The sequence below is a fragment of the Furipterus horrens genome, unplaced genomic scaffold (assembly GCF_987537825.1).
Source record: "Furipterus horrens unplaced genomic scaffold, mFurHor1.1.pri manual_scaffold_8, whole genome shotgun sequence".
In the NCBI taxonomy this organism is placed as follows: domain Eukaryota; kingdom Metazoa; phylum Chordata; class Mammalia; order Chiroptera; family Furipteridae; genus Furipterus; species Furipterus horrens.
In genome coordinates this window covers 77,253,675-77,281,164 of record NW_028327178.1, presented here as the reverse complement: position 1 = coordinate 77,281,164, position 27,490 = coordinate 77,253,675, and the positions used below count along the sequence as shown (strand labels likewise).

The 27,490-nt window shown below is 35.5% G+C and overlaps 1 protein-coding gene and 1 non-coding gene across 2 annotated transcripts in view; both read right to left on the bottom strand.

Annotated features, from left to right (window-relative positions):
- The window catches only part of ESF1 (ESF1 nucleolar pre-rRNA processing protein), a 70,386-nt gene that overhangs the window by 36,276 nt on the left and 6,620 nt on the right, over positions 1-27,490 (bottom strand). Inside the window, exons 3-9 of the mRNA XM_090286042.1 lie at positions 25,341-25,726; positions 24,646-24,759; positions 21,778-21,878; positions 20,719-20,871; positions 16,349-16,463; positions 14,213-14,360; positions 6,161-6,322 (exon numbers count right to left, since the gene is read on the bottom strand). Coding sequence (XP_090142168.1) covers positions 6,161-6,322; positions 14,213-14,360; positions 16,349-16,463; positions 20,719-20,871; positions 21,778-21,878; positions 24,646-24,759; positions 25,341-25,726 — 1,179 coding nt within the window. The remainder of the gene's footprint in view (positions 1-6,160; positions 6,323-14,212; positions 14,361-16,348; positions 16,464-20,718; positions 20,872-21,777; positions 21,879-24,645; positions 24,760-25,340; positions 25,727-27,490) is intronic.
- LOC150003194 (U1 spliceosomal RNA) lies at positions 18,130-18,297 on the bottom strand. Its single transcript, XR_016512857.1, has one exon. It is a non-coding gene; the product is annotated as a U1 spliceosomal RNA (small nuclear RNA).

Here is a 27,490-nt window from a genome sequence, read left to right as displayed (position 1 = left end):
GAAGCAGATAACATGTCATTATTTTTCCCATATTACAGAAAAATGCTCTCTTGATCTCACACCCCCTTCAGTTTCCTTCCTATTCCTCTGTGACCCATTATAGAAAAACTCAAGATCTGTCAATCTATGAGTCTATAATGACTTAAAAATATAGTGGGAAGAAGCTCTACTAGATAGAGGGAGTTCTACTAGCACTAGTTAGAAATGCTAGCCAATATAATAGACTCCAGCAGGTGATCTACTGTGAAGGCTAATCAGGTAAAATGTTGGGAAACAGGATATTCACACACCTCACCAACTATCATTATAAAGGAAAAAATGTGCTTCTACAACGAAAAAAATCAGTCGAACATTACCTGACTGAGTGAGCAGAGTTAACAGCACAAATAATGGGACAAATAAAGGTTACGTGCCTCCTGATATGAAGCAATGGAAAGTATACAATTTCATTTATGGAGAATTCTTGCCAAAATGTTTTTATCTGAATTGTGAGGAAACAATCAGACAAATCCAGATTTTTGGGTATTCTATAAGCCAACTACTACAGACATCAGGAAAGAATTATAAAAAATACTAAAAATACTGTTGCAATCAGTGAGAAATCTGACTATTATTTTATCAATATTAAATTCTCTAGGTGTGATAATGACATTGTGTTCATGTAGAAGAATGTCTTTCATTTTTTGGGAAGTAACACATTGAAGTATTTTTTAGGGGTGAAGTATCATGATGCCCACAACTTTGTAACAGTCAAACATCTTAGAAAAAGAACTCATCTGTACTTGCTGTCTTCAATTTCACTCCCCATTCTCTCTTGAACCCGTATCAATCTCATCCTCCCCTTTCCACCAAACTTCAGTATCATTAACGATCTCTGCATTGCTAAATCCAATTTTCATTCTTAGTGTGTATGCTATTGACCCATTTCTCACTGAAATGTTTTCTTCACTTGGCTGTCTAGATAGCACACAACCCTAAATTTCCTCCTATATTTCTGGTAGCTTCTTCCCAACAGCCTTAGGATGGTCCCTGCTTACCTCCTCAACTTCAAAATGCTAGAGTGCTCCAGAGATCTGTTTTTGAACTTTTATTCTTTCCCAACTATAATCACTCCCTTGATATTCTTTAATTTCAGAGTTCTATGTAATAAAGATTCCCAAATTTATCTCCAGCCCTGACCTTTCCCCTTAACTCTAAACTGTGTATCTGCCTCCTTGGTGTGTCTATTTTGATATCTAATAGGCATCTTAAACTTAAAGTGAGACCAAAAAAAAACTGGTCTGAATTTCCCTTGCAAACCTGTTCCACTCACAATCTTCATTATCTCAGGATTACTGCCATAGCCTCTTCACTGAGCTCTCCAACTCTGTCCTTGCCTCCCACTTTAATTTACTCTCAAAATAACAGCCAGAGTGATACTGTTAAGAATACTCTTCTTACTGTATCTATATGAAATGATGGCTGCTAACTGAACTCACTGCAGCATTCACTTCACAACATAAGTCAAACCATTATGCTGTACAACTTAAACTTATACAGTGATGTATGTAAATTACATCTCAATAGAACTGAAAAAAAGTCAGATCTTACCACTCATCACCTCAAACTCCAAAAACTTCTCATTTCACTTACAGAACAAGTTCGAACCCTTAAAATGGCCTACAAAGCCTTCAGGATCTAGCCCCATGTTACCTCTATGATCTCATTGATTGTTCTCTCCTTCACTCACTCTAGTCACACTGTTCCTGCTCCTCCTCAAATACGATGGATAAGCTACAGTTTAAGGCCACTCGTTTGCTATTTCCTCTGCTCATACACTTTTCCCTGCATGGCACACTCCCTGACTTCTATTTTCTTTAGTTTCTGCTCAAGTGTTTTCCTTACTAGAGATTAATCTGTTTTCCTCTTCACCAGAATATAGGATTTGAGGTCAAGGATCTGTATGTGTTGTTGACATGGTGTCTAGAATAGTTCCTGGCATAGAGTAGGTACTCAATAAGTATTTGAAGGCTAGTTGGGGTATTGAAGAATGTTGAATAGAAAAAAGACCACCTATCCTTTCACCACTGTGTATTAAATCAGAGATAACTAGGAAAAAAGAGGACTTTCTTTATCATATCTCTTTTAAGATTATAAACAAAGAAATACTATTTGTTCATATTCTGGATTAAATTTCAAAGCTATTATTTATATACGGCTTGCACTATCTGTAACAAAAATTATTACATAGATTAATTGAACTATTACTACATGGTAGGTTATTTAGAATATATAAGATAAAACTGATAATGCATAATTTATGTGCATATTAAAAATTCCCTAATGAGGCACATCTGTGGTAAAGGCCCATTAAGCTATTGCATGTATCACCTTCTCTATTCATCAGAATGAATCAGGAAGGATACCTTTTTAGAAAAACATTGAGATGGAAAATATTATTCTGCGCATACCAAAATAATGAATTACAACTTTCTTCAAAAATCTTATAATTCAACATTTTTACTTATTTATAATCCCAATTAATAAGGTTGTATTATCACATTTCCATAAGGAACTAGACTATTAATAGAAAGAGTAGTTCATTCTAGTTGTTATACCCATGTATCTGTTATTTGCCTCACTTATTATGTACCCTTAAGGAATGAAACTGCTGATGTTACTATACTGTATAACCAAATGTAAAAAGAAGAAATTTAAAGAGTCTAAACTAAAATTTCTTTAAAAAAACAAATCAACAAACTATACTCCAGCAAGTGTTAGTGATTTAGAGTACTTATTTTTCTGAAGAGCTTAATATTTTGGAAAATCAAGCCACAGAATAACCAGCAAAAGATACAAGTATAATCTCATACTGACACTGTGTGGTTTACTAAAGTACAGCATCACAGAAGTCCTGAGGTTCAGGGTAATTATTACTGGGAATACATATTTCTTAAGACACAAATCCAACAAAATAACACACTTGATGTGAACCATACTCTGTAGCTTATAAGGAATCATTATAAATACTCAAATTGAGCAAGAAAGGTATTATTAGTCACACTTTCTAAATAAGTAAACTGAGGTCCTGTAAGATGAACTAATTTATCTCATTTAACATGTCTAACATGTAAAATACCCTTTACATTTACAAACACCGCTGCATGCATATATGTGGCAAGGATTCACAGGTAAGAACAATACCCTATCTGGGGCCTTTAAAAATACAGTTAAAGGCTTAAAAATGCATTATATAGCAGAACTTCAATTTTCCATTCAGCTAACAGTAAGAAAATATATACACAATGTTGACAATAATTCCATAGAACTGGCACTTTTACTCATTGTTGAAGGCATTATAAGCTGGTACAATCCAATTCCATTTCTGGGAACCTATCCTATGAAAATAATTCAAAATATGGAAAAAGCTATAGATTATTTATAACATCCTAGAGGCTTGGCATTTGAGATTTAAAATTTGGGTTTTGACACTGGTAGTTTTAACAGCTTGTGAGAGAACCAGAGGTTGATCCACAACATATGTAAAGTTGCTATGTGTGTGAGGAAATCACATAACTAACGAGTAAGTGAGCCTGACTGCCAGCATTAGCTTCTCCTTGTGGTCTTTACTAGTTCTCCAACCTTGGAGACATTTCTAAAGTGGGGGGAAAAAAGAAAAGCATCTTTGTTAGAAAATTGTTTTTAGAAGTAAAAATCCCTAAAATAGCAAGCCAATTATTTGGCTGGTAATAAAAGTAAAGAGATCTAAGAAAGTACTGATACTTGTGGGTTTGGAATTGTTAACAGCCTTAGATCACATTTCTTTTCAATGCCATAGAACTATGGTGAAAGATCAGAAATATGATTAAATATTCAACAACAGAGAAATGATCAATTAAACCACAATCTATCTAATCACTCAGCAGCTGAATTAGGGTTTATGGAATTACATATATGTTTTACATTTCAAAATATTTTATATGACATTAATATTACATCCACAAATAAAAGGGTCAAGATAAAAATGTACTGTTAAAGAGAAGACGGAACAGTTCTTAATTCATTTCATGACGGCAGCATTACCCCAAAATCAAAAACTAAGGATACAGCAAAAAACAAAAACGGTAGACAGATATTCCTCATTAACACAGGTACAAAATCTTTAACAAAACATTACTAAATTGAGTCTAGAAATATATACAAATCATAATACATCATGATCAAGTGAGGTTTATCCTAGGAAAACAACTGCTTAAATTTTCCCATTACAGATAAGTGTAAGTATCACTTTTCGGTATTTGCACTACATAACTGTGTTAATAAAGACAAAAGATTAGATCTGGTCCATTCAGTGTAACTCTGAAATACCTGCTATAAAACTTCTTGATCAAGTTAATTTTAAGTCTTTGTAACAGACAAATGAATATCTCAATTAAAAATACGTTCATTTAAAATATCTTCATTTAATAAGTTCATTCTAAGATTAGAATTAAGTTATAATTACAACATATTTGACTTTGAAGATAGAATTCGACCTTTCTTAGAATAATAAAGTTAAGGGCCACAAGTAAAAAGTTTCTCACAAACATTCCTGTGTAGTATGGTTGTATTGCCTATTGTGAGACTTAGTGATAAAGGGTGCTCAAACCCTTAAAGCAGCCTCTGTGCTTCTGCTGGACAAGTCTAACAATATAGAGAATTCCTCTTCATGTTACTTTGAAATGTACTTTATTTCATCTTTCTTTTATGTACTGGCAAAAGCACTGACTTCTGAGATAATAAGCAAAATTAAATCATCATTTCCATATCATCCTGCAAGTACTTGAAAATAACTATTAAGTTACTATTTAGGCTTTTCTTATTCAGGCTAAATTAACTCGAGTTCTCTCAACCACTGTTCACATGATAACTCTACCAAACTTTACAGGAAGCGATCTTCCTGTAAAAGCCAAACATTTAAAACAAATGGGTTACGAGAGAGCACCATGTGTCCATCCTAATATTTTTACTACAACAGTCAGTCAATTCTCAAACAGTAAAATATGCTAAGTTTTCCCCCAAACCAAAAGAACCTATGAAAACAAATGTTTTCTCTCCGTGCAAAAAATATACTACCTATAAGAAACACAAATAACTGAAAAGAACACAATTTTTAAGCAATGGCGTTAAAAGTAGTTAGTATTCTTTCATCTACGGGCTGAAAGAGCTAAATCCTTGTCTAAAATTGTACCTAGCTTTAAAAGATAAACATATATGTAAAAAGCGGTAATCTGCAAAATCAACTATTGTTTGCAAACATACATGCTAATTTGCCAAAGATTGTTGAAAACCTGTATACACTAGAAAACAATCCTCGTTTATCCTAGTTTTTATCTTTGTTTAGCTTTGATATGGTTTTAAATAGCACTGTATTGCTCTAAAAGAGTTGAACAGTTCAAGGCAGTTATAAAAATCACTCACTATGCTATACTTTTTGACTATTCATGGCAAAACTGAGAAAGAAAATTAGGTATTACACATTTTGAAACCTCCCTAAATAAGGTATAGTAGGGGTTATAGGTGAAAAGTCCACTCATGAATTACATATTTTGAAAAAAGTTTAAGAGCCTTAGAATACATGGTACTGGATTCAATTTTCTATATCCTGAAAATACTGGAATCAAACCTATGAAAGGTTTACTTTTATAAACGGACAGAAATAATTTGTAGTTAGTAAATCAAAGAAACCGAAAATAAGCTTCCAAGAGTCGAAACACCAGTCCCTAAATAACTGAGAATTAAATGATGTATACAGATACGTTAACTTCTTTCCTAAAACATTCTTGGAAAATAAGACTTAAAGTTTGTTTCCAAAGACAAGTTAATCTTCTTTTCTGTCACATCTAAAATGCACTCAACATGTTAAAATGAAGAAAAACAAGTCAACATTTACTTCTTTTTTAAAAAAATAATTTGTTTATTTATTTATTTTTAGAGAGAGGGGAAAGGAGAAAGGGAGGGAGAGAGAAACATCACTGTGCGGTTGCCTCTCACACGGCCCCAACTGGGGACCTGATGTGCAACCTAGTCATGTGCACTGACTGGGAATCGAACCAGCGACACTTGGCTCGCAGGCCGACACTCAATCCACTGAGCCACAGCAGCCAGGGCTTTCAACATTTAGTTAGTATCTAATTCTTACCTGGAACCCACTTAATTTCCATTTCCATATCATTTTCTTTTCTTTTCTTTTCTTTTTCTTGAATAATCTGCAAGAGTTGCCTATATTTAGTAATTTGTTCTTCATCATCTTTCTGACTTTTTTTTGTTTTTCCATCTTCTTCTATACTGACATCATCACCACCTAAACAAACAAACAAAAAATTATACACAGGTATAATTCATGTCTAATTCCAGTGTTTAAAACTCAGTCAATCCAGCACCCTCCTGAATGATGCTGTCAGACATACTGTAATAACAGAATGTCAAAATCAGACTTAAACTTCTTAATATTAAATGAACTGAATCAAAAACTTAGGTCTTGTTTATAATAAAAACCAGCTTCAATATAAATTAGCACCATCATAGCAGTACACTTGGGAACCTCCCTTTTATTAAAATTCATATTTAAAAATAATTCTGTTTCTTATAAGCAAGACAGCAGGAATGATTTTTTATCTTTATGTTCTCCACCAACCACCAAAAGCTTTAAAATGTTATGATTAATAGGAGGCAATATATTGTTGGGATACATTTGAAAGACGGATTCAGTTATTCATGATGAAGAGATAGATAAAAAAAAGTTGCTTGTAATCCCAAACAAAAAATAATGAGTCCTTTCCATTTGATGGTACGCAAGTATGCTTACTCTCAGGATCTCATTAATACATTAATAAAAATAAGTAAGTTAGACATTTATTCAATTAATTCCCCTGTGTGGAAAAAATATTCAATTTCCACTTCCTGATTTTATAAAAATAATTAAATACAGAACGATATAAAATTCATGGGCAACAAATAGCAAAGAAAATGAATATGTGAAAAGTTTGTTTGCTCTATATTTCCACTGTAATTCTCCAAGGCAAAACCATAAATTAAGAACCTGGGTTTTAATGCAAAACATACAGACTTATTGAATTGACTCAATGTCCCAGTAAAGAATAATTTAGAAGTAGCAAAAAGAAGACCCTCTCTTTTATTAGCTATGGCTAAATGGTAACTAAAAATGTCTGACATTATTAAGCATTTAGCTATGAAACAAACATCAATGTTAACAGATTGTCCTTACACCTTTAAAAAGGTGGTATGAAAAAAAGGTTGGTTAAATAAATGTTTTTACAGTTTTTTTTCTCTAAGTGAATAAAAAATAGTCCAGGACATTCTTTCCATCCTATCACACTTTTACATTTTCACTCAAACAGCTGAAATTCATTTTTTTCCTGTTTGTGCTTTGTGCCACAATAATAATGTTGGATGGAATTCTGTCATGTATCCCGTAATTCAATGGATAAAACAGCAGGAACACATTAACAAAATGGCAATGTATTTCTTTCTATTAAAAGCTTACTTCTGAAAACATAATTAGAAGCAAGCTCCTTCCAGGTTAAAATTTTAGTGGTAAGTCTCTGATGGCCTACTTTAAATTGATTTTTTCCAGTATTTCTTTCTGAAACCCTAAAATGTGGGATAATTCATGTAGGTCTGTTTTTTCCTAATTCAAGGACAATGCTCTATGAATGCCTTAACACTGTATAATGAGTAAAAAAATGAATTGTAACAGTAAGAAGCCCTGCTATGATCTCTTATAAACATCAGGAACATCTAGTAACTCTAAGGTATTCAAATATACTATCACATCTAATAGAGGCACTAAACTACAGATTAAAGTAAGTTCACAATCAATTAAAATACTGAAGAAAAATGCATGCTTTAAAAAACTTAGTAATATATTTCAAACAAAAAGACATTAATCCTTAAAGTTTTAAAAATAAAACTATAAGATATGAGATAGTACCCGAAGCACTGTATTTTCCATTCCATTTGTGGAACACAGCACAAGAGCAGTACTTTACGAAACACTTATAAAAATTATTTTCAGTAGTTTAAAAGGAATGGTGATAGCCCAATCATAGGATCTTTCTTAAGAAAGTTAAGGTTTAATGGACCTATGATAATACTAAAAAAGCATTTTAGGATTTATTTTTTATATCTTCTTTTATTATTTATAAGCATCTTTTATTATGTTGTTACAGTAGCACCAATTTTTTCCCCTCTGCTCCCCTCTGCCCAGTACCCCCTTTCCCCCAGCAATCCCACCCGCCTTAGTTCATGTCCATGGGTCATGCATATAAGTTCTTTGGATTCACCCTTTCTTATATTATTCTTAACTTCCCCCTGTATATTTTGTACCAACCAATATGCTTCTTAATCTCTGCACCATTTCCTCATTCCTCCCCCTTCCCCCTCTCAGCTGATAACTCTCCAAAGGATCCTCATACCTATGATTCTGTTCTTATTCTGGTTTGGATTTTGTTTTTATGTTTTAGATTCAGTTGTTGATAGTTGTGGGTTTGTCGTCATTTTAGTGTTCATAGTTTTGATCTTCTTTTTCTTAAGTAAGTCTCTTTAACATTTCATATAATGGCTTGGTGATAATGAACTCTTTTAGCTTTACCTTGTCTGGGAAGCACTTCAATTAGCCCTTCCATTCTAAACAACAGCTTTGCTGGAAAGACTAATCTTGGTTGTAGGTTCTTGCATTTCACCAGATTGAATACTTGATGCCAGTCCTTTCTTGCCTGCAAAGTTTCTTTTGAGAAATCAGCTGAGAGACTTATAGACACCCCTTTGTAGGTAACTCTCTGCTTTTCTCTTGCTGCTTTTAAGATTCTCTTTATCTTGAACCTTTGGCATTTTAATTACGATGTGTGTTGGTGTGGTCCTCCTTGGGTCTAGCTTGTTTGGGACTCTCTGTACTTGCTGGATTTGTATGTCTGTTTCCTTCGCCAAATTTGGGAAGTTTTCAGTCATTATTTTTTTACATAACCTTTAATTTCTTGCTCTTCCTCTTCTCCTTCTGGCACCCCTATGATTCGGATGTTGGTATGTTTAAAGTTGTCTCAGAGGTTCCTAAGCCTCTGCTCATTTTTTTCAATTCTTGTTTCCTCATTCTGTAATTGTTGACTGTCTTTTTCTTCCCTATGTTCTTTTTTTTTTCTTTCTTTAAAAAAAATAATTTTATTGATTGATTGATTTATTTATTTATTTATTTATTTATTTTCAGATTTAATGTGTTTTATTGATTAAAATATTACATTTGTGCCAATTTCCCTTCCCTCTGTTCCCCTCCACCCGGTGGCCCCCCTCCCTCCAGTTGTCCCCCCCCTTTTAGATTATGTCCATTAGTTGTGCATACAGTTCTTCTCAACCTCTCTCTGTCTATTCCATTCCCTCCTACCATGATCCTTAATTCCTATATCATCTCCCTCCCTCTCCCCATTCCCCCTCCCTGTTGACCTCCCCCCAATATGTTCTCCGTACCTATAGTTCTTTTTCCACTCTCGTTGCCTGTTTAGTTTTGCCTTTGTTTCAATTCCCTAGCTTCTGTTGTTTCTTATGATGCAGTTTTCATTTTAGATTTCATTGTCTTGATCCTCCTTTTTCTAAACCAGTCCCTTTAACATCTCATATAACAGTGGTTTGGATCTAATGAACTCTTTCAGTTTTATTTTGTCCTGGAAACACTTTCTCTGTCCTTCTATTCTGAATGACAATTTCGCTGGATAGAGTATTCGTGGTTGTAGGTTTTTGATTTTCATTACTTTGAATATTTCTTGCCAGTCCCTTCTTGCCTGCAGGGTCTCCCTTGAGAAGTCAGCTGATAGTCTAATTGGGACCCCTTTGTACATAATTCTTTTCTTCTCTCTTGCTGCTTTTAAGATTCTCTCTTTATCTTTAATTTTTGACATTTTGATTATAATGTGTCTTGGAGTGGTTCTCCCTGGGTCCAGGTTTTTTGGAACTCTCTGTGCTTCCTGGACCTGTAAGTCTATTTCCTTCCCCAAGTCTGGGAAGTTCTCCTTTATTATATTTTCACTCACTTTTTCAAGTTCTAGTTCATCTTCCTCGCTCTCTGGCAAACCAATGATTCTTATGTTGGGCCTTTTATAGCTGTCCCAGAGGTTTCTGATCCTCTCATCGTTGCTTCCCATTTCCTCTCCCTGCATTGGTTGACTTCTTGTTCCTTCTCCATATTCCAGTTTGTTGAAATGAACTCTGGATCTTTTTTCCTCACCATCTGTCTCATATGTGGTTTTGTTCCTTTCGTTATGAGTGTTTTTCGCTTCTTTCTTATCTTTTTCCTGCTCTTTTGTGAATTCTGTAAGCCACCTGATAACAATGGCCCAGAACTGAGCCTCTGACAGGTTTCTTATCTGTTCATCTGTCAGGTTCTCCATCTGTTGCCTGGTGAGCTGTGCCACCGGGATTTCTATAGTTGTCTGCCTCATTTTGACAGATGCGTTTTGTTTTCTTGGGCCAGCTGTAAGGGGCAGTGCCTGTGTACGCGTCACAATTCAGCGACTGGCGCCTGTCTGCGACCTATTTCGCAGCCCTGTGGTGCTTTCTTTGGGGGCGGGGGTCCAAGATGGATTCACACAGTTATTCAGCTAGGAGACTGGGATCCGTCCTCCCACCCCCCTGGGCCTCACTGTTCAAGGCGATGCGGCGGCCGCTCTCCCCAGCGCCGGGGTCGCGCACCACCAGGGGCTTGACCGCAGCCGGGATTTTTCACCGCCCCGCCGCTCCGACCGCAAACAGCGCTGCCCTCTTTAACTCTTACCTGCCCAAATGGCACCGCTGGTTTATAACTTCATATGTTGGGCTTCCGTGTAGTTTTATTTTCTGGAATTTCTAGTTATCCTTTGTTTTGAAGTAGTTGTATTCCTCTCTAGTTGTAGAGGGAGACCTAGCGTGTCCGTCTAAGCCTCCATCTTGGCCGGAAGTCTTCTTCCCTATGTTCTAAATCATTGGTTTGAACCCCCGTTTCCTTCCCTTCACCATTGGGTTGTGTGGATTTTCCTTCGTTTCACTTAGAATAGCCTTCAATTTTTCCCTTATGTATTTGCCATACTCAAACATATCTGTCAAGCCTGTAAGCATCTTTATCACCAGTGTTTGGAATTCTGTATCTGTTAGGTTGGCTATATCCTCATAACTTAAGTTCTCCCACTGGAATCTTGATCTGTTCCCTCTTTTGGGCCATACTTCTCTGTCTCCTCATCTTGACAGGCTCCTGTGTTTGTTTGCCTCTGTGTCTTAGGTAGAGCTGTTGTTCCTGTTACGCTGTAAGGGGCGGAGCCTTAGGGATTTGTCAGTACAGGGCGACCTGTTTCACCATATTATGGCCCTGTATGTGGGAGAGGGGTCCGAGAGGGAACAATTCTGCTTGCTCAGCACTTGCCCCTTTTCCAGGCACCTCTCCCACTTCTGTATGGGACTGGTGCCTCTCTAGCCGTTGCCCCGGCTGTTGTTCTCAGAGTGGGTGGGTCTGCACACATTCTAGGACTGTGGGTGCCCTTTAAATAAGCGGACTCTGCTGTGAGACAGGCAATTTCTTCCTCCGCCCCAACCCCCACTGGTTTGCACAGTCAGAAACAATGAGGCTTGATAGTCCTTGACACTGGGACCTTGAGCTGCGTGGTCTGGTCAGGAGCTGGGAACACTCCCCAGGTGTCCTTCCCCACTTTTATAATCAAATAACCAAATTCCCAAATGGGGCCTGATCCAGTATAAGTAAAAGGGGTATTTTGAATCTATTTTTCAAAAATTAGTTATTTTAAGCACACGTATACATTTTAAAAATATACCATTAATCACGTCAATCATCAAAAAATAAATTTTTTAAAATAAAGATATAGATAATCTAAGAATTTCTGCTTCCATTAATGCTGAGCTAGGTACTTCAGACAAAGCTTTCACTGATGACATCAAGTTGGATTAAATATTTTAAAACATATTTTTAAAAACTTCAAGGGGGTCTTAAAAAAAATGACAACTTAGTTAAGAATAACAAAGTCAATATCAAGAAGAAGGGAGCACCAAAGTGATGATCCTGGAGTTGAAGACTGATTTTAACCTGAGAGCATTTACTGATCCACAAAAAATACATATGTGGCTTAAACTACAGTTTGGGTAGCCTGGCAGTGCCAAGAGGACAAAAGTTAAAGACCAGGAAAGAGATTATTTCAGTTAGCACCCTCACATTGAGCAGGGACGTGGAGTAGTATATTCTCAGTGCAAGGGTCAACCAGAAGTAAATCAGCCTTCATGAAAACCTGCGTCACCCATGAAGTCCAGGGAAACTCCAGCATTAAAATGTAGTATTGTGGTCCCAGAATGACCAGAATAAATGAAGGTTCTCTCTGATGAGATATTCTCACCTCAAATATCAAATCAGCACACAAAGTTAACCAGGCATACAAGTAAACAAGAGAACTATCTTGTAAAGTAATAGAAATCAACCACGAAAGATCTGAAACACTGAAATTATTAGACACAGACTACAGAAACATACTCTGTTCATGATAATAAATGTTAAAAGAATCTGCAATGAGTAGAAAAATATATTGTTGATTTGAAAAATAAACAAATAGGACCTTTACAAGTAAAAAATACAATAACCAAAACTAGGAATTCCATGCATAGGTCTATTGACATTTTTAACACTGCTGAATAAAAAATTAGAGAACTGAAAGATAGGTCAGAAAAAAACACAGTATTCCCTCATTTATCATGGGTATTACGTTCTAGACCACCCTGTGATAGGTGAAAATCCACGAAGTAGGAACCTTACATTTAGGCTTTATAAACCCTTCCCACACACTTATAAACCGTGCCCAGTCCCTTATTCACCTTTCCCACTTTCTTATTAACCCTTTTCCACACTTTTATAAACACTACTTATGTTCTTAAACATATTCTACACTCTTAAACCTACGTAACTTTAACAACATACGTATACAGTACCGCAAAATACTGCAATATAGCAAAAAATCCGTGATAAATAATTAAATATAATATTTAAAAAAATCCCACGATACAGTGAGGCTGTGATAAGTGAACCACGATATAGAGAGGGACTACTGTATCCATAATGCAGCACAGAAACACAACAGAAAAAATATATAGGAGAGTAGAAATATGGAAATTACAGTAAAAAAGATTAACATATATTTAATTGGAGTTCCAGAAGGAGAGGGAAAGAGAAATAGCTCAATAGATAATGGCTAAGAATATTCCAAAACTAATAAGAGATCTCCTGCCACAAATTCAAGAAATGCAACAAATTTCAAGCACAAAAAAATAAAAAGAAATTTACTTTAGTTCACAGTAAAACTGAAGAAGGACAAAAAGAAAGAGAAAACTTTAAAAGTAATCAAAAGAAAAAAATACAGACAATCTTCTAAAGAGTTAAAAAAGTTAAGCTAATAGCTTGACTTCTCAAAAGTTATCAGTGTGCAGTTGGAAAGAAATGTCCACCTAGAATTTTTTACTGGTGAAAATATCTTCACAAGTGAAGGCAAAATAAAGACATTTTTAAACTAAACTAAAATTCAAGAGAGTCTGACACCAACAGATACTACTGGAAATTATCAAGGATTTACTTAAGGGAGAAGGAAAATCATCTCAGAAGAATAAGATTTAGAAAAGAATACAGAGAAAAAGAAGTGGAAAAAAATGTGAGTAAATTTAAAGAAAGAAAGTATAAAAATAGTAATATTAATGTCCCTAGGGACTGGGAAAAAAAAAGTTAGAATTACAATATACAAGGTAACATGAAAGTTTTTTCTTGTATTATAGAGGGTGGTAAAACATTAATTACCATTTGACTTTCTAAGTTATGGATGTAGGTCATAATTTCTAGGACAATTGCTAAATAAACAGAGAGGCTACTTTGTAAACTAGCTGAGGAGAAAAATAGAATGTAAAAAATATTCAATCAATCTAAAAGAAGTTCTTAGTTTTAAAGTAAATGCTTAGGGTAAAGAAATTCAGGTTAAGGAAATATTTTTTAATAAAAGTTTCAATTACTATATAAGGTGTATATAATATATGAGAGTATGCTTTGCAGATGATTTAAGACTTAGTTTGGTACTCCCTTTTCACATACTGCCAAAGACATATTTCCATTAAGAAGTCTAGATTAGGCATTTAAATGCCTACAAATGTAGAACACCAGAAGAGTAACACGTACCTTGTAGCCCATCTTCTATCTCCTCTTCATCTTCACTAGAGGAAGCTAAGTAAGCCTGAAAATCCATGTCCAAAAGCTCTTCCTTTTTAAACTTCCTGTTGAGCGTTGTAATTCTTTCATGATCGGTCTCATCCCAAGTGATCTCCACCTTTCATCAATGGAAAAAAAAAACAATAAATAAAAATGAAAATGTCAGCCATCCAAACGTGTTAAAGAATATTTATCACTAACTTATATGTTAACAGTAAGCTAAAAAGGTTAAGACATGCTAAAACAGATAAATGACACCCTTAACTAAAAAGTATTCTATTTGTGGAAACAGAATCATTTCAATTAACCCTTATCTCCCATCTCCTAACTTTCTGCTATATTTAAGGTACTCCACTAACAGGGAGTAAAAATTCATCACTATTTGGATTATTGTGGTGAAAAGAAATTTTTAAAATGCACTGGTGAAAAAGTTAGCATTACTATAAATCAGTGAAAACAATTTTGTCACCTGGAGGTTTAGGTAGGTCAGGTCTACGAACTATGTTAAATCTGTTGATGAAACTTTCAACACAATCTTAGTGGGATCTATTTTCCAAAAAAGATTAAGAACCTACTGATGATAAAGGTGTCTATTGATTGGAAGTATAGTAAACCCCATGATTCAGGAATTCATCTATAAAAGATGGGTTTGGTGAGTGGCTCCTGTCCTCTACACAACCCCCATTCCCAGATAGGGTCCTTTAGAGGTTTTATCTTCATCACAGGGTGGGCCCTACATCCTTGTTCTTTTTCCCCTCAGGCTAGTCTCCTCAGATCAGGACAACAAAATGGGCACTAATTAACCGAGGAACCTGATCCTTAAAATAGCTGCCATTGTCTTGGTTCTAACTAGCCACAGGATTCAGAATTACCCCTATTCTGATAATTAAGCTTGAGCTAATGACCACAAAACCACTGCTGGAACTGGGACAGATATGGATAATACAGCCAGACCCCAGGAACTCCAGACTGGCTGGCTAGACAGGCTTGCCCTAGTCATTTTTTAGTTTTAAAAATAACATGACTCTACATTTTATGTGACTGAATCTTTTACTTTTTAAAATGTTTTTATTTTTCCTTTTTAACCTCTTTTTATATTTTTTAAAATCTTTTTCCATTTTATTGAATTTATTGCGGTGACACTGGTTAACAAAATTATATAGGTTTCAGGTGTACAACTTCACAACATATTGCTTATTAAAGAATCTGTAACAAAATTATACAGGTTTCAGGTGTGCGATTCCACAACATGAAACTTATTAAAGAATTTGTACACTGTATTGTGTGTTATTCCCCCATACCCTCCTTCACCTCCGCCGACTCCCCTGGCAGTGAGGGGATCTTTTAGACTTCACTTATACATAATGGTAGGGTTTTATGAAACCCAGTAACTAATGAATGCCGCGCAGTGCGCACCACAGCATGCATGTGAAAGATACAGAAGTCCCTCTCTCTGCCACCAGACTATCCTCAGAAGAGAACAGTAGTTTGTCACAGAAAGGCAGTGGGAAGCCTGTATGGCCATTGCAGAGTCCAGTTGTGGATAAAATGTTAATTGGGGGAGGAAGGGGGTAACAGTGGGTAGCAAAATGATAAATTCAATAGAGTATCTTTTGACTGTGGGTTATTCAGCATTAATGTGACATCCAGTAGTCCTGAATTCTTCTTCAATTATTCTTACAATTTTGGATCCTATCTGCAAAAAAAATGTGTTCCTATTTTAAATTTCAATTAGTTTTGTTTTAACTGGAATTTAAGGTAATCTTCCCACTACCTCCTTCCCACTGCTTCCTAGAATGTTAGTAACTAACATATTACTTACTAAAGAATTTAGTTGGTTAAAAGTGTATGGAAAAGACAGAAGAGAAAAAAGAAACATTTGCAGGTAACTGACTCAGGCTTAAAAGCAAAACAAAAATCTGTAAATAGGTTCAAACAGATGTAGTAGATAAAAATGCAAATACACTTGGGTCTCATTTCTATTTGAAGATGTATGTTAAAAATCTGAATACTGTCCATTTCTAAAGATGCTATAGTAAACAGTACACAAAGCCTTTTCTTAAAAAAGTAAAGTCCAGCTATACGTTTTTAAAAGTTAAGAAATACCGTTGATGTTCCCATTGCAGAAGATGTGAAATATTTTGGTTTATATGCTGTTAAATCCACTTCTGAAGCTATGTCCTTGGGCTCATCATCAAAAGTAGTATCATCTGGTATAAACCTAAGAAAGAAAAAAAATTTATTTAAACACATGCCGCAGTAATAAACAACCACAGTTTAAATTCTCTTGTAATTAGTTGTAGTTTATACATACATACCATATAAAATTTTCTACAGAACACACATGTAGACGAGGCAAACAATGTTAGAAATAACCTTGGCACAAAATTTCTGCATTTCATAAGCTATAAATCTGTATTTCCATTAAATTTAAGTGAACTCCATATAGGTAGAAACCCTGCATTAGGAGTCAGCTAATATGAGTCAGTGCAAGCACACATGGGTCCCTCATGTTCAAAAAGACCTAGCCTCCTGTTAGCATAGTCACTGGGCTGCTACATAATATTATGAAGATCAAACAGAATTATTGATGATTAAGTTTTCTGAATATAAACTATCATATACATGAGGTGTCACTGAAAATAAGGAAAAACTTAAGGTTGATTCTTCAAGATTAAAAAATCCTAACAATCTTCTCTTAAAACTTTCCTCCACAAATAGATAGCTGTTAAATTTAAATTAGCCATTATAATTGTTATACAATTCTCAGACATCAGGCTAAGGAACTGAGGGTGCTGGGGAAGCAGAGTTAAATAAGCCATGGTCACTATATTTAGCTTTTGTAATTTACATACATTTTAATTCCTCAAGAAAAGCATATGCTGTATATGCTATCAAAAATGATTTTGGTTGGCAGGAATGAGTAATTAAGGTTCATTACATCTACATAATACCCTCCTCCAGCTATATACTTCTGCACACAGTAGAAGAAAAACAAATATGTTTGTTTTTTAGACTAATATATTTAACTGTTACTAATATGCATACTTTTATATTTTGGGGCAGATGAAAGAAGGTTTCCCTAGATAACAGGATGGCAGTAGAAAACTCTGTTTTCTTTTATTTATGACAAAATAAAACAGTGAATGTATATTTTTCCATGGCCATTGATCTAGGCACTGCCAGAGCTTATTCTAACACTGCATGGAAATGTCCCAAAATGGAAACATAAAGAACAGAACAATCCTGAAAAGAATATGTTAACATCAATTCATAATAACCAGAGTATGACATTCTAACAAATGTTTAGTAACTACTATTGAAACATTCAAAACAAGCACCTTCTATTGAAATTGTTAACAGAAAAGAGAAGGAAACAGTTTGCCCATGAGAAATGACCTTCTTACTATATACTTAAGCACACTAAAGTCTTACCCCAAAATATCAATTCCAAAATTTTTATTTGTATTTCCCTACCAATTGGAATGCCTTTGAAGTATGAAAGCCATAGTGACTCTGAATTGATGCATTTTTATGCCCTAAAACATTTCATTTTGAGAACAAAGCCTCTAACAAACCTCCACACAAAGAAAGAAGTGGTTTCTATTGAAAAGTATCACAGTAGAATGGTTTACTGGGTTCCAAAGCACTAGGCTAAAATGGTACAGTAGTTCAGCTTCCCATTTCCTTAGAACTGACACTCACAACCACCTAGGGTTTTTCAGCTCTGGGTCAGTGAAGCCTGAGCACATGGTGAAAATAATGCTCAAGTCTCAACACACTGCCAGCAATTCATTCATTCATTTATTGAGCAGCACTTAGAATAGTGTTGTTCAACAGAACTTCCTATGATGATGGCAATATTCTGTGTCTGAGCAAATGAATTTTAAGAGAAAAAAAAATATTTTCCAGTCTCCCACTACCACAAATTATGCAATCAAGTTTCCCACATTTGGGGAAGTTGCAGGGGTCAACGTATCCTGAGTGCAATGGATAAGGCTCACACTGGGAAAACCACCTTTGTAATCATGGTATCTCCCCTGCCAGCTAAGTATTTCAAAATTTTTAATTAAATAAATTTAAATAGCCAGCTGTGACTGGTGGCTACTACACTGGACAGCACAGATCTAGAAGTACCAGTTTATTAGCAAATTCCTTTGTCCCCACTTCTGTTTTAAAATAAAATGAATTCACCTGGTTCCTAGTTATAAAAGACAATTGCAAAGTAATATCACTACACATAACCCACCACCCTAAAAACATAGCCAAGATTTCCAGTGAAGATGGAGGCTTGGGTAGACACGCTTTACCTCCTCATGCAACGACAAGAATAATTACAACTAACCTCAAAACAAAAAAGCACCCAGAACTGCCAGAAAAATTGTACTGTATGGGAGTCAAACCACCAAGGATTTAAAGAAGCCACACTCATCCAGATGGGTAGGAGGGATGGAGACCAGAATCAGGGTAGAGAGACATGGTGTGGTGTGGAGAGGTGGCAGTAGCGGTCCCACATTAACATGTGGTGAATAAAAATATGGAGGGATACCTTGGGAGTGAGCAATCCCAGTGCTGGGCCACATGGCCCAGCCCAGGGTTCCAGCGCTGGGCAGATAAAGCCTCATAACTTCTGGCTGTAAAAACCAGTGGGGGTTAGGGTGGCAGAAGAAACTGCCTGTTTCTCGGGATAGTCCATTTAAAAAGACTTAGAACATATACAAACTCACCCACTATGGGGATCACCACCAGGGCAACAGCTAGCAGGGCACCAGTTACATAGAGGAATGGGGGAATGTGACTGGAAACAGTGCAAGTGCTGGGCAAACGTCCAGAAACCAGGCAGTGGCATAATCCCCTCTTGGACAACCCCGCCCCCCCACAGAGCCACAAAGTGGTAAAGCAGGTTGCCCTGTCCTGGCAAATACCTAATGCTCTGCCCCTTACAATTTAATAGGTATGCTAAGATAGGGAGTCAAAGCAGCTCTACCTAATACACTGGAACAAACACAGGGAGTCTGCCAATTGAGGAGACAAAGAAATATGGTACAAATGGGAGAAGAGAACAAACCCCAGAAAAAGAACTAAACAAAACAGAGAGCCAACTTATCAGATGCAGAGTTCAAAACACTTGTGATCAGGAAGCTGAGAGAAATGACTGAGTACAGCAAAAACATAAGGGAAAAAATGAAGGTTATATTAAGTGAAATAAAGAAAAATCAACAAGCAACCAACAGTGAAGAAAAGGAAGCCAGAACTCAAATAAATGATTTGGGACATAGAGAAGAAATAAAACATTCGACCAGAACAGAAAGAAGAAACAAGAATTCAGAAAAAAATGAGGAGAGTAAGAGAAGACTCTGGGATATCTCCAAAAGTGCCAGCATCTGAATCATAGGGATGCCAGAAGAAGAGGAAGAACAAGAAATTGGAAACTTATTTGAAAAAATCATGAAAGAAAACTTCCATAATCTGGTGAAGTAAATCGACATACAAGTCTTGAAAGCATAGAGTCCCAAACAAGCTAGACCCAAAGAGGACCACACCAAGACCCATCACAATTAAAATGCCAAAGGTTCAAGATAAAGAATCTTAAAAGCAGCAAGAGAAAAGCAGAGAGTTACCTACAAAGGAATTCCCATAAGACTATCAGCTGATTTCTCAAAAGACACTTTGCAGGCAAGAAGGGGCTGGCAAGAAGTATTCAAGGTGATGAAAAGCAAGGACCTACAACCAAGATTACTCTATCCAGCAAAGCTATCATTTAGAATGGAAGGGCAAATAAAGTGCTTCCCAGACAAGGTAAAGCTAAAGGAGTTCATCATCACCAAGCCATTGTTATATGAAATGTTAAAGGGACTTATTTAAGAAAAAGATCAAAACTATGAACATTAAAATGACAACAAACTCACAGTTATCAACAACTGAATCTTAAAAATGAAAACAAAAACAAACAAAGCAAAAAACCAGAACAGGAAAAGAATCATAGATATGGAGATCATTTGGAGGGTTATCAGTGGGGAGGGGGAAGGGGGAGAATGAGGGAAATGGTACTAAGATTAAGAAGCATAATTGGTAGGTATAAAATAGATAGGGGAATGTTAAGAATAGTATAGGAAATGAAGAAGCTAAAGAACTTATATGCATGACCCATGGACATGAACTAACAGGAAGAGATTGCTGGAGGGAAGGGGGTACTAGGTGAAGGTGGGCAAAGCATAATCAATAGAACATACTTTAAAAAAGAAAGACAAAATAAACATAGCCAACATATTTGAAAGGACATAAATGTGGGGTGGCTCATATAAGATACTTTAGCATTTTCTTATTCCAGTTTTCTTTGTTAGAGGTAATGTTCATCCAAAAGAAAAAAGTCTTTTAGAATATAAAACAGTACAGAGCACTACCAGTTCGAATATTTTTCTTCCTGTAATTATGTTTAGGACAAGATTAAATTCATAAGACACACACTGGATTACCTTAAATCTACAAATGAACAACTACTTTCAAATTCCAGGCCATCACAATCCTCATAAATTTTAGCAGCTGTTTCAGGAGAATCACAGTCTACTACTGCATAATAGTACTTCAGTCGTTTAAATTGATAATCTCTCAATTTTTCTCTAGAGGTCCTAAAAAGGGAAAAAAACCATTAAGCTTACTTATACAAAAGCACAAATATCTATATCCCTTTAAAAAATAAATGCAATTATTTCAAGTAAAATTATTACAACCTCCATATCAATCCATCCTTCCTCCATTACTTTGCCTTTATGAATATTAAACACTTTAGTATAATTTATTATTTTGACAGGGTAGAAAATAGGTATTTTGTTTGGAATTTGATACCTAGGAGAGTGTAAGAATTACATATGCTTACCTATGTTTTTAATTCTTAGAAGGTATTTTTTTGTGGGTGTTAATTTTGGTACCATGTATACCCTTCTCAAGAAAAACTGATGGACAAGAACTATATTATAAAATATACTTGGAAAGTGTTAGCAATAGTTATAAAGAAATTATGTGTTGTCAAGTCTAAATGGTTATAGGTTTAATTAATCACTTAACTACAACATATCCTTTGACAGTCTTCATCAGTTCTTTTCTCCCACCAATAAAATAGTATTTAACCACCATCTTTATTAAGTGCACAAAGAGCTCCACCTAGTGGTTTATGAACTGCTTTAATTTTTTCTGTATTACATTATGACAAAAAACGTATCAATCTTTTATTTTTGTATTTAATACTCAATTAGACAGATTATGTAATTTGAACACAGAGTTTCAATGCACTTACATAGAAAGCAACAACCCCCAAAAAGGTAATAATTATTTTCTTGAATATAGAAATAAGATGTATATACACAAAATTTTGTTGGAATAAATAGTATGCCACTTCTGACAGACTTTACTCTGCAAGCTTTTTTAACTTTGAATGGCATGTGTAATTTTGGTCCTAACTTTTAAAGTGACCAGAATTCTGATTTACTAACATGAACTTATAAAGTTTAGTTTTATTATATACAGTGATTTAATACCAGTCCTTTTCAGGGGCATTTTCAGGAATATTTAATAACTCTACTGGTCCTTGAACTTGCTCTTCTTTCATCCTTTCCTTTCCAAACTCCGAGGGATATATCTAAACACAGAAAAAGTAAGATCAATGTAATTAATATTTTCCTTTCCTTTCAATATCCAGACCTGCCAAGGTCAGTAATTTTAAGTTACAACTGGATTCAATGAAAACAGCAAGGATGACTCACTTCCAAACCCTCTATAGCAGCGGTTCTCAACCTGTGGGTCGCGACCTCTTTGGCGGTCGAAAGACCCTTTCACAGAGGTCACCTAAGACCATCGGAAAACACATATATAATTACATATTGTTTTTGTGATTAATCACTATGCTTTAATTATGTTCAATTTGTAACAATGAAAATACATCCTGCATATCGGATATTTATATTACGATTCATAACAGTAGCAAAATTACAGTTATGAAGTAGCAACAAAAATAATTTTATGGCTGGAGGTCACCACAACATGAGGAACTGTATTAAAGGGTCAAGGCATTAGGAAGGTTAAGAACCACTGCTCTACAGGAAGCTAAAGCATCCTGAGGAACCTCCTTAAAAAGTCACTGGCTGGAGAGTAACAGATGTGGGACTTGGTAACAAAACTAGAACATCTCCATGCATCAGCTGGGACAAGGTGGTTCAGGGTTCCAAGGAAAAAAATAAGAAAAGCAAAAACAATATTCTAAGCTCAAGGAACTCAATGCAAATACACACACGAAAAATGACCGGATTAATTAGTTTACATAAAATACACGAAAAATGATTAAAGAAATATATAAAACATAACGAAGAAAAACAATTTTGCAATACCCACCTTATCTCTAGGTCATAAGATATTCCTTTTAATATTGGGTTGGCCAAAAAGTTCCTTGAGTTTTTTCCATACAATGGGTCTAGTAGTGCTTATTTGTCTTTAACTACATTTGAAACAATTTTGTTACACTGCATTGTAACAGCTGCCATATCATAGTATATTTTTTTTAAAAACTTACCAAAATTGAATTTTTGTGCAGCCATTTTAATATTGAAGATGGAAGAAGACACACAACATTTTCAATGTATCACATTTTATTATTGCAACAAAGGTAAAAATACAACTGCAACACAAAAAACGATTTGTGCAGTGTATGGAGGAAGGTGCTGTGACTGACTGAATGTGTCAAAAGTGGTTTGCGAAGCTTCTTGATACTAATGACATTTTGGCCTCTTTGCTCTGGGGCTGTCTTATGCATTGGGAGATATTTAGCAGCATCATTCGCCTCTACCCACTAGAAGCCAATAGTGGGAGGTGGCTGACATACTCAAAATATCAAAATCAATAAAGTTATTGGTGAAAATGAAAAATGTGTCTTTTATTTTACGGAAGAAAAAACTAAATGAACTTTTTGGCCAACCCAAATGAAAGGAACTGGTGACAATCTTACCATGTAGATCAGGTACAGTCTTGGGTATAAGGAAATGGATTCATTCTACTAGGATTTGGTATTTTTTATCTTGGCTACTTTTGAGAGTCAAGAAATGTAATCATATTAACTTGCATTGTCTTGACATTACTGGGCTTAAAATACATTTAACTAACTTGTTTTTTTGGAATTGCGTGAAATAATGCAATTTATCAACAATGGGATCTGAGTTTTTCTTACTACTTTGATTTGCATATAATAGGTTTTGATGTAGAATTTTAAAATACATATGTAATCACTTCTGTTAATTGTGTTTTTTCTCTAGTAGTTTTTACTGCCAATCTCTTGAAATACAGATTTAACAAAAAACACAATTCTATTTCTGTGGTTTGATTTCTAATTTTTTTCTTTTACTTTATGTGGAGTTTATTTTGGCCTTTTATGAGGTGGGGATCTGAACTAAATTCTCTATACAAAGACTTTTGCCATACCACGATCTAACTCATCATGTAAACTCTTTTTTTCTATGCCATTCCATTAACTGTTCTCCTTATTTTTACCCAACCTGTTAATTCTCATAGCATTATAAAATGTTTAGATATTATAACTGATAGGTCCCTTTTATACTGTTATGATATGTCAAAAATTTATTAGTCATCTTTACTTGTTTACTTGTTTACTGGTATCCTTTTTCTTAACTTTCACTTTTACTAAATTTTGATTGAAACTACATGAAAACTAACATCTTTAAATAATCAAACATAATAATTATTTAGAGGTGCTCCAGGCACTGTACTAAATATACTCAGTGTGAACTCCTTTTCATTCAATCCTTAACAACTACACCAGGAAGTAGTATTACTATATCCACTTGTCAGATGAGAAAGCACATTTGAGAGATTAATAAAATGCCCAAGGTTACATAGCATTTATCAGAATCATCACTTGAACCCCCATCCCCCCAAAAACAACAAAAAATTTTTTAAAAGATTTGAACATAGGTCTGTTATCCTGGAAAGCCTGGATGCTTAATCACAATGCTAACACTCTAAAAATACGCTTTCTCAAAATTTAAGCTTTCCAAATTTATCCAGTGTTATAGTTTACTTCATATAGGTAATGTATCTAAGGTAATTTCCAAGGACTTCATATGTTTTTGATGCTAATAGGATTTTTTTCTTAATTGATTAATGCTAGTAATAAATAATACAATTATTTCTTAAATATTTACAATCATATAACCCATCAATAGTAATTTATTCTTCCTTTCAAACTTTTAATTATACCTGTTATATCAGTTTCACACCAAAATGTACTAAACAATTTTCAGATAAATTATTTTCTTTAAAAGAAAAACTATAACTTAAAAAAATGAAAATGAACTTAAAATGCTTAGACATATTTATTTCAAAATGAAATCAATTCTCACCTTTACAGAAAATATAACACCGCCTTTAGGTTTAAATGAATTGAACAGAGCAAGCAAATCTTTTGCCTTTAATCTATCCCAGTCCATGTTGCAAACTGCTAGTCGATGTGTAATCTAAAAAAATGAGAAAAATTTTGTATTACATAATCTGTCATTCACAATGCCTACAAAATAAAGATACTAAGAACATAATGCCTTCTTTACCCCAAATCCTGGAATCATCATGTAATATTTATCTAAGGAGTTCCAATATGTAAAAGAGAACTTCAGATCACACAATAGTAAAACTGTCAACAGAAAGCACTTCCTCTTACTTGGCAGTTTTCAAATCAAAGCACGATGATGAATTGACTTTTTTACTTTCAAGTCTGTTAAGCTATTTTGCCACCCATCCATAAAGAGGAAAGGTGAGCATGGTACCCTGTAGCATTTCTAATATGTGGAATAGGATCTGAATTCAAGTTATTTTCTAAAAATTTTATGTGACTTTTAATTATTTATTATATAGAACTTATTTGCTTGAACAGACATCAAATTTATATATTCCGTATCAAGAGGTTTTAATCAGAATTGTCACCAACAGTATTATTTAGCAATGAAACTTTTCCCAGTTAATTTAATGACATCAGTCCTACCATTGATAAAAGCTACTAGTTCAGTGCTCTTCACAATGAATTATTTATTCAAAAGATTACCTCATCACCCCGAGGAGCATCTTTATCTAGTTCTCTCCAAGCATGCTCAAAACCAGATTCCTCTGGAAACAAATCTGCCGTATCTTCTTCATCTTCAGAACTAGTTTCTATATTTCCTTTACCTCTTGCAAGATCAGGGCCACTGTCACTTTCACCATCATCCTCACTACCATCATTTTCATCCTCCTCTTCCTCATCACTTTCACCAGTGTCATCATCATCAGCTGAATCTCTGCCAATGCCTGTAATTCCATCTTCAGATTCTTCATCACTTCCTATTTCAATAGCACTTTCTAAATCTTCCTCCAGAGCACCATTATCAAACATTTTACCACCCGTTGACTTTTCATAACCATCACTGTGTCTTGCCACTATGAGTGGAACCACTGCAAATAAGTAAAGGAAGGAGAAATTAAGAAACTAAATAAATACTGAATTGAAATCCAGTAAAAATATAATTTCTATAAGAGACAGCAAAATTCATGCCTAACTCATGTAATAGATCAGGTCATACGAGCAGAATTATACATTCATTCAATATTTACAAAGTTCTTGCCATGTGCCAGGTGCTCAATATACAAACAATGGCAAAAGAAAAGCAATCAGGCAACTTCCGGCCAAGATGGAGTCTTAGACAGACACACTGCATCTCCCTCCACAACTAAGAAGGAATACAACTACCTCAGAACTAGAGACAACCAGATGTTCCAGAAAATCAAGCTGCATGGAAGTCCAACAAACAAAGATATAAAGAAGAAATACTCATCCAGACAGCTAGGAGGGGCGGAGCCAGGGCAGAAAGGATGCGATGTGGTGGTGGCTGCTGCGGGCTGGGGCAGGCCAGCAGAAAGCGCAAACATTTTCAAAGGTTGAGAGGGACACCTGGGCAGCACTCCCAACACCAGAGCAGACCGCGCAGCTCATGGTCCCAGCACTGGGGACAATAAAGCCTCATTGCTTCTGACTGTGCAAACCAGTGGGGGTTAGGGCAGAGGCAGAAACTCCCAGTCTCTCAGCAGAGTCCGCTTGTTTAAAAGGCCCCCACGGTCCTAGAACAGTGGTTCTCAACCTTCCTAATGCCACGACCCTTTAATACAGTTCCTCATGTGTGGTGACCCCCAACATAATTAAAACATAGTGATTAATCACAAAAACAATATGTAATTATATATGTTTTCCGATGGCCTTAGATGACCACTTGTTGACCCAGGTTGAGAACCGCTGTCCTACAATGTCCGCAGACCCACCCACTCTGGGAACAATAGCCAGGGCAACTGCTGAAGGGGTGCTGGTCCCGTACAGAAGTGAGAGAAGCGCCTGGAAGAGGGCAAGTGCTGAGCAAGCGGCATTGTTCCCTCTCAAACGCCTCCCCCGCACAGTGCCACAACATGGTGAAAGATTGCCCTGTACTGATGAATACCTAAGGCTCTGCCCCTTACAAGGTAACAGGTGCTATGGCTCTACCTAAGACACAGAGGAAACAAACACAGGATCCTATCAAGATGAAGTGACAGAGAAGTATGGCCCAAAAAGGGAACAGATCAAGGTTCCAGTGGGAGAACTAAGCAATGAGGAGATAGCCAACCTAATAAATGCAAAGTTCAAAACACTGGTGATAAAGATGTTCACAGACTTGACATATATCCTTAAGTATGGCAAACGCATAAGGGAAGAAGTGAAGGCTATGCTAAATGAAACGAAGGAAAATCCACATAAAATCAGTGGTGAAGAGAGGGAAACCGGGGTTCAAATCAATGATTTGGAACATAAGGAAGAAAAAAAAGTCAACCAGTACAAAATGAGGAAACAAGAATTAAAAAAATGAGGAGAGGCTTAGGAACCTCTGGGACAACTTTAAACATGCCAACATCCGAATCACAGAGGTGCCAGAAGGAGAAGAGGAAGAGCAAGAAATTGAAAGCTTATGTGAAAATATAATAAAGGAAAAGTTCCCAAATTTGGCAAAGGAAATAGACATACAAGTCCAGGAAGCACACAGAGTCCCAAAGAAGCTAGACCCAAAGAGGACCACGCCAAAACACATCATAATTAAAATGCTGAAGGTTCAAGATAAAGAGAGAATCTTAAAAGTAGCAAGAGAAAAGCAGAGAGTTACCTACAAAGGGGTGCCTATAAAATTTTCAGCTGAT